At 43.1% G+C, this 8,692-nt stretch overlaps 1 protein-coding gene across 1 annotated transcript; it reads left to right on the forward strand.

Annotated features, from left to right (window-relative positions):
* Positions 1 to 3,161: 3,161 nt before the first annotated feature.
* Positions 3,162 to 4,213, forward strand: phlda2 (pleckstrin homology-like domain, family A, member 2; the record flags this gene model as incomplete). Its single annotated transcript, XM_080842776.1, has 2 exons — positions 3,162 to 3,824; positions 3,986 to 4,213. One exon carries the CDS (start codon positions 3,162 to 3,164, stop codon positions 3,789 to 3,791), a length of 630 nt encoding a protein of 209 aa, XP_080698902.1. The 3' UTR covers positions 3,792 to 3,824; positions 3,986 to 4,213.
* Between the last annotated feature and the right edge of the window lie 4,479 nt (positions 4,214 to 8,692).

Raw genomic sequence — 8,692 nt, forward strand, 5'->3', positions numbered from 1 at the left:
CTACATCTCTGATTTACTACTACTACTGTTATTAATTATTAATGAAGAGGATACTCTATAGAGAGGAGCGGCCCGAAAGAGGCTTTTACTGCCTCAGATTATGAATGAGGAGTTACTACTTGATTTCCTCATAAGCATGTTTATCCAGCCATTGGTAATAAAATAAACTTTGACTTTGGTCTGCCAGGCCCACCTGATAAGTAGAGCTATAAAAGTGACACAAACCTGTCTTGCTAAAGCTTATTTAAATTGTCTGCTATTTAGAGATTAAACTTGACCAGTGAGGAAAACAATACGCATTGTCTTTAGAAAGGGCTGAGACCGTGATATAACCTGAAAATGTAACAGCATACAAGGGCTAATACATGTTTAACTTTATTCATAACGTCATTAAGCAGCGTGAGGCATTCCTTTGACATTGCCTTAACTAACCCATGGAATGTCTGACAGACTGTCGTCAATGCGGAAACAAAAGGGAAATACTGGCATTTCAGCCAGAGGAGAGGATGACAATCATATGAGCCATTCCTCACATAACTCAGCTTGTAAAGCAATGAGGGAGGAGACACTGTACTGAAATAACATTCTCTTTCATGTTGCTCTAATTCTGCCGAAGGGCAGGTCTTAATTGGAAGAGCATTTAGAAGTTATTTTAACAAAGGTAAGACATTAACTAGGAGCTGCTGTAGATAATATCTAATGTAACATTGAAATTTGATAAATCATCCTACAATGCCTGTCTAAGAATGTGGTTGGAAATTCAAAAAAAGGCATGGATCTAAGGAAAAGAATACTGTGGGGAAACTGTAGAGGAGAACCAGTATTTAAGTCAGGTTAGTTATGTTACAAATGCTGATTTTCAAGTGTCTCTCTTTGAACTCATTCAAGCATATTGTCTCAATGGATTACCAGTGACTTTTAGATACTAAAGCCTGTTCATTTTCCCACGGTACAAAAGCACCTGCCAGTGTTGCCGCAGTTGGGGCTTATCAGAACAATGCTTCAAATAGCATGCATAAGACTCATCGTTCATACGTTCATTGTTGAGAGAAACATGTGTGTGTGTGTGTGTGTGTGTGTGTGTGTGTGTGTATGGACGTGTCTGTGGGGTCTTAAAACAGAGAGAGTGTATTTTTCAACAAGGCCTCTTAAAGTCTATAAATAAGTGGCTGCAACAATTGCAGAAGACTTGGCTTTAACAGGCTGTTGACAGGCATAGAAAGCCTAGTGGAGGGCCAGTAAGAAGCAGCTGCAAGGGATGATACAACTGTGTCTGCCTCCATTTTGTGTCCACTGCCCCCAAAGAACAGTTTTTGACTATTTCGTTTTTGAGTCAGAAGACAATGATAAACAGGTTAAGTCAGAATGATGTATTTCCAGAAAAACTCTTATAGTGTATTAAAATAGAACTTTTTCGTGTGTGAGACCTAACCATATAGAGAGGTATGGACTCAACTACAGTGGGACAAAAGGATCTCTTGTGTTGATGGAAAAGCATTTCGCTGAATCACTGAGGTATGAACATATAAATCCCCATATACAATTGAATGAGTTTATAAACGGAAGCAGGTTTGGATCCCAAGCTGATGTTATGTAACTCATTTGGAAGGAAGCAGTCTTGTCTGAACTTATCAGTAATTACAGTGATTAAAGTCTTAAAAGCATTTTTAACTCTTTCTTACACATACAAACTCACGCACACACACCTGTCAAACATCCGGCTAAGCATATCAACAATGTCTCCTCTCCTTGTTTCTCCCACCTCACCAAGACCTTTTATTGTGACTGGCTTGAGCACACAGTGAACAAGATTAGGAGGTTCTCAAAATACGCCCACGCGAGCAAGATTCCGGAACATGATCTGCCCTCATTACTGCCGGTGTGGAGGGTTATAAATGCAGAGGATGAGTGTACATGTGTGTGTGTGTGTGTGTGTGTGTGTGTGTGTGTGTGTGTGTGTGTGTGTAATAAGGACTGAACAAGCACAGAGCATGGCATTATTCATCCTCACCTCAGAGAAATCCCAGCAGCAATACCTCCTCCACACCAAACCACACCCTCATGCCTAATGTCTTTTATGGTCTTACACTCACACACTCTCTCTCTCACACACACACACACACACACACACACACACACACACACACACACACACTCTCTAACACACACACACTCTAACACACACACTTACACACACACACACACACACTCATACTCACACAGACTCACACACACTCACACACACAGACACACACAGACACACACAAACACACACACACACTTACAGTCACTCAATTCTTCCAGGTAACTGGAACACAAAAAAGAAAGGGAGGGGACTGTGTAGTCAGCTCCAGTCTCTAGGCATTCAAACACTGTGAGGGTTGAACATGCTCTCATCAACATCAAGTCATCCCAGGCCTAGACAACACAAACTTCAGAATACGTGTATGCCTGTACACATGAGGGTTTGAGTACAGAAGTATATTACTTACTTACCCGTGTTTATATTATGTGTATTTCAAGTGTATTTCACAGTGTGCGCACATATGTGTTTCGGTGGGTGTCAGAGAGGGCAATGGCAGATGATATGGTCATTTTTCATTTGCTGCCAAAATAATTGGTCAACCTAAAGACGGGCAGTGAAGTCAGTATTCCCCATATCACCACAGGCATGTGCTGCTGCCAGAGACATTCCATGAGAGAGTCATCCGGGTAAACTCAGTTATGAGTTTCACATGATATGGAGGAGTGATATAATGCTGACACACCCTAGACCAAACTAGGTTGGAATCAGTCCTGAACTCCAAACTGGATATAACACGCCCTTTTTTGTTTTTCATCTCCCTCCAACTTAGAGAGGAATAGGCGATCCAGGTGATCCTGTGACGACAACTACAATAGTGCAAATAACTGACAAGGCTATGAATTTAAAGATAGAATAGCCTCTGCCAACAGAATGAGGAAATTGAATAATCAAAGCTGAATTTAAGATTTTGGCTACATGGTATCACAACTAACTCTATAGCCTTCATTCTGTGGGAAACAGTAATTAGTATTTGGGCAGAGCCATAAGGACTATGCCACTCCTCTCTTCTAGCCTACCGCCCACGCGCTTCAGACACAAGTTACTCGAGCAACTGTTGATGTAGTCCAAACCCTACATGACGTCAGGTGGGCTGGCCAAGAGCCTCCCCGGTATAAAGATTGAGCTGCCGTCAATGCTCATTCATAACGCCGTCCTGGATTGTCACGCGGTACAGAAGAGGCTCCTTTACCGGGGACTTCGGAAGAAGTTACAAGGAATACTTGGGACATTCAATCCCGTCATTTATTGCCAGAGTACAGAGACGAACACCTTAGACGCCGCTAAAACAATGAAAATGTCTGCGTCGGAGATCTCCAAGGTCCTTAAGGAGGGAGAGCTGGAGAAGAGGAGCGACAATCTGCTTCAGTTTTGGAGGAGGAAGACCTGTGTTCTGACCCCAGACAGTCTCAACATTTATGCCGACACACAGAAGAAGACCAAGGGCAAGGAGCTTCAACTTCAGGCCATCAAGAAAGTGGACTGCGTGGAGCGAACGGGGAAATTTGTCTACTTCACCATTGTTACCATGGATAATAAGGAGATTGACTTCAGGTGCTCTGGCGAGGATAACTGTTGGAATGCGGTCATTACAATGGCACTGATTGACTTCCAGAACAGAAAAGCCATCGAGGACTTTAAAACACGACAGGACCCAGAACACACGATGCCGTCACAGCAAGAAAGGCAAATGGTCCGAGCACCATGAATAACTTCCCACGGACTGCTTCATTTATACATGGTGAGTTAACGTCAATATATATGTATACTCTGAATAATTGTAGGAATATTTTCCCCTCAACCTTAATTAACAATATGTTTCTTGTAAGGGTTTACAAGTTCATGAGACGCGGAGATTAAGAATGAATCACTTATACATTTGTCCATGTGTCTGTCCCATAGTTAAAAGACTGAACTGGACCATGGTGGAAAAACTGGACCAATCGGAATCTTCTTCACTCAGCCTGAAGATGGCTAGTTCTGTATGGTCGCACGCCAAGAACGTCCCGGAGGCCCTGAACAAGAGACAAGGAAGAAGCAAGCACAAGCACAAGCAACCGTCAAGACTGAATCTTTGGACTTTTTAAGTATTTCAATGCTTTTATCGAGGGTCACTTCCCATGCATCGAAACCCCCACATGTAAAAGCACTGTATCATCCGTTGCCTAAGTTATTTTCTTGTACCATTGTATGTATTTATTTAAATAAATATTTGTGAGTTTGGAATGAATCTCATGTTATGTGGTCAATTTGTATAGAATTCAGGGTAGGTCATATCACATCCTCCCATGTAATATGTGGTACTGACACTTTATTAATGCTAATAATAAAGTAGGGCAATGACTATTTATGATTTGCAGTATTATACTGTGTCAACATGATGTAGCATAATGGCGAAGATAATGACACACATTTATGTACATTCTTTAAAGGCAGAAAGTCCAACTGGCTCAGCTAACAGAGATCAGACCAAACAATTGTATCCTGCTCCCTTAAAAGACCTAAGACTTTCTGCAAGGAACTGAATCGGTCTGAAACAGTCTCTGCTGAACACCCGCTGAAGAGCTCTCCTGATAATGCAGAGAGTACATGCAGTTCAGAATAAATGTGCTGTTCCCATTAGCTGGAGATAGTTTCACAGCACAAGTGACTCCATTTACCTCAGAGTTATCCTCTTACTTTCTAAAAAAAATGCAAGTGTAAGTATAGCTTTAAACCTATTGTTACTTAATAAACCATATTTTTAAAGCATCAGCCCGGGAGTAAAACTTTGAGTTCCTAAACAAAGTGTGCTCTACTTTTATAATTCTAGAAAAAATCTATTGAAATCTAGCACGTCTAAACATCCGCAGAGCTAAACACCATTATTCATATAAACATACTCCACTGTTTTCCTGTAGCTTCCAACAGCTACGACTCTGCCGTTCCAAACAGAATGTGCACATGGCTTTGTCCTATTAGTGCATCTCTATAGGCGTGTGTGAGTTGGGTCGGAGGGTCAGAGAAAGCCAAGTCTTGGCATAGCTCCGTGTGGCTCCGCAGAGGAGCGGAGTCCAAACGGCCCTTTGAAGCTGGATCAGACTACAATGTGGATCAAAGCACTGCCGGATCTGGGCCGCATTAGCAGGGTTTTTTACAGTCTAAAAATACAGCTCCCTCTAATTTGCCCCCGTTCGAAAGCACTTGTGCTGGCAGATGCCCTTTACGTATGCCACTGTGGATTGTAAGGTGCATGCAGAAGAGACTCAGCAGTCAAGCCAAGAGTCTGGGGTCGTAGGGGCTATGAGAGGTTGTAAATCCCAAAGCCGCTATCAGATATCTTGGCTTTTAAGTGCATCTTCTTAGGGAAACTGCTTTGCATTCTACACTGAAGGCAGACTGATTCGATCATTGCATATTGCAATATAGCAATTATTCTGCTTTTGGAGTTTAGTGCAGGTGGAGCATGGTGGTGCACGGTACACACACACACACACACACACACACACACACACACATGAACACAGACACAACAAAAACACACACATAAACATCTAAAACAAGATTACTGTCCTTTTTTTGGGGGGGGGGGGGGGGGGGGGGGATCTACACAATTTTAAGCCAAATTTGGAGAAATGTAGTCTGGAATGCAATCTAGTTTGTTGTAGATCTTTCTGGAAAGTCCCTTGAATGAGCAAAGATGTCTACCAAGCTGGCAGGACAGATTCAGTTGCTTTTTCTAGGAGTGGATACAAATTTACGGAATGTGTTTGAATATTATAACAATGTATGTGTACTTCATACTTTTGTTTTCCCAACAGTCCAAATGTCCGCTATCAGTGAGCTGGAGGAGACATGATTCGGGATCTGTGGTCTGAACACCCCCTCAAAGTCAAGGCCTCAGCTGCGTGCGGAGGCCCTTTGATTCACTCACAGTTACAATGATTCTGTTTTCATGTATCTACAGTACATGCCTGACCTTGGGGACAAAATTGTGCAGTTCCATACACTGGATCACTGATCACTCGCCACTCTCACCATTACCACCAGTCAGAGTCTTTGCCGGAGAACCAGTCAAGTGAAATGCAAAGAGAAGAAAAGACATAAGCTAACACGGTGTGGTGTGGTGTGATGTGGTGTGGGTGTGAAGCCAAAAAGTAAATTGACTACATTCCTGTAGTGGCTGTCATTCAAGTTCACGTAATTCTTATCACATGATTCACATAATTCAAATGACTGTATTTACGGCAGATACACAGTTCCGAAGGCGGGGCTGATATTTGCGAACATCACAAAGCTGCTTTCATCAGTGTTGGGAGCTCAAGATCATACCCTTTTGATTACAGTATTTCTTAGAATGTGCTTTGAAAACCTTTCAATTCAGAATTATGCTTCAGTTTTCAGTAATTTATCTGTGTGTTCACACACAATGCCGCATGGCCATTTACAGAAGCCATGACTCAGTCTGTGTGCATCGACTTCCAGGCAACATCTGTGACGCAGACCTCCCATTTGATAAATGCTCGTATAGGCCAGAGCGGGGTAAAAAGATACACTTGAAATATGACGTTATAATTACAGTTTAGGACCACCAAAATGAACCACCGGATGTTGGGACGATTATTTATTTCATTGTCAGATTGTTTGTAAACGGGCTGTTTCAGAATGTTGCCAGGGCTCACTTACGAGAATGTAGTTTCTGCTGGGAATTAGCCCACGCTAACGCGTTTAGGTGAATGCATACCTGAACACATTTCTGACATCGTTTGCTACTGACATGCACAGAAGTAGAATACCTGAGTGAGCCAGGTGACCTCATGCTTAAAGGCCTTTGAGGAAGTTTCATTGTGTGGATGCCAGAGGTGAGCTGAGATGCTTTTCTGTGCCTCTGACGCACACACTTAAGTTATTCTTCCCAAGCGCTTTGTTCAGAAATTGTCACCTGGCTATTGACTTGAAAGGTTTGAACACACACCCTTTCCCGTCGTTCATTACCCCCGTGCCTCTGACTGTTTCTGCCCTCACCACTTGAATGGAATTGAACATTTTATCAAAGACAATTTTGGCTACAGATTTAAAACTCACAATAAGAACTGCGGAAAAGAAAGCTGGGTGAAACTATCATCTAACAGGAAGAAACCTTTAGAAGAACCAAAACCTCCCCACCCCTATACCTCTTCTGCCCCAGCAGAGGGGTTTGATGTGGCCCTGCACTTGTCCTGTGTCTCAACCACTGCGTGTATTTACAGCCACACGTCTCAAGTCACAATCTGTTTCTTGTCAAGTGATGCCTCATTGCTGTGTTATGCTTTTGACTGTCTGCGATCGGAAGCATTGATGCCCTGGTATTGATTTCAGTGCTGTGTCTATATGACAGAGGCTCTACATCCTGCGCCCTGTATACCATTACCACCAGTTTAGATCCATTTGATGTGGAATCTTGTGCATGTGGCACTTCCCAAGGCATGGCTGAGGTACGCGCGCGTACACTTGCTGATCTGAACGTGCGGAGTGAAAACTGTGGATCGTGTTCCTCAGCTGTCTGGAGGAGAGAGGGAAAGGGGCTAAAGAGACAGAGAGAGGGAGTGAGAGAGAGAAAGAGGGAGTGTGTCAGAGAGAAACAGAGAGAGAGAGAGACAGAAAGTGAGAGAGAGAGAGAGAGTGTGTGTGTGTGTGTCAGAGAGAGGGAATAAGTAAGAGAGAGTAAGAGAGAGATAGACAGTAAACCATGTCTTGAGGAGCCTGTGGTGATTGAAGGAGATGTCAGCTGGAGGCCTTTGAGACGCCGCTGCCCCCGCTGCCTCCGCTGTCTCCGCAGGGGTGGGCCAGATTACAGACGGAGTGGGAGTGCGACAGGAGACGGTGGATTTCACAGGATTTAAGGGCCTCTTTCTCACACTCCAATACCCCCTCTCAGCACACTGTAATAAATGCATTTGAGACGTGTAACACACTTTTACCATGGCATGCAGAGTTTCTCCTGCCAGGATCATTTCAAGAGCAGTTAGGTTCACTTCCAGATGTATTGCTTGCAATGTGAACTACTTACACTGTAATTTACTGATCTTAGAATATGTGTTTTGTACAGAACAAATCAAAGGCCATTGAGTACAAAAATGAAGCATGTCAAAGAGCAAGCAAAAAGCACTGTTCGTCCCCAACATGATGACGAAGATCTGGCTACTGTCAAATCAGTGAACAGGACAGTTCTATGAGAAACAAAAGGAAGAGAGCTGTCGACCCAGATAGTATCATTAAAACAGGACCCGGGACTAGGGTAACATCTGCCAAAGCAATTAAGCAAAGCCAGATATGACATCACTGCACCGAGTTAGATAAAACATCAACATTACACCACACAGTAATGAGCAAAGGAACGAAATCCCTTTTTCACTTCATATGTGGGTTCTGCTTTTCTATAAATCATATGCTGTTAATGCCATAGAACTACTGGTCCAGTTTGTACCATCTGTTGGTGTGAAACATATTAATGGTTCCCACATGTTCCTGCGTTGAAGCATCAGATACTGTACGCATGACACAGGCATGCTGGAAAGTCCCTTCTTTCTTTGATTCCTGACTTCAGCGTGCCTGAGGTCTCAAATCGCCGTACCAGCTCAGCTCTCCAGT

Source organism: Sprattus sprattus, assembly GCF_963457725.1.
Source record: "Sprattus sprattus genome assembly, chromosome: 7".
In the NCBI taxonomy this organism is placed as follows: domain Eukaryota; kingdom Metazoa; phylum Chordata; class Actinopteri; order Clupeiformes; family Clupeidae; genus Sprattus; species Sprattus sprattus.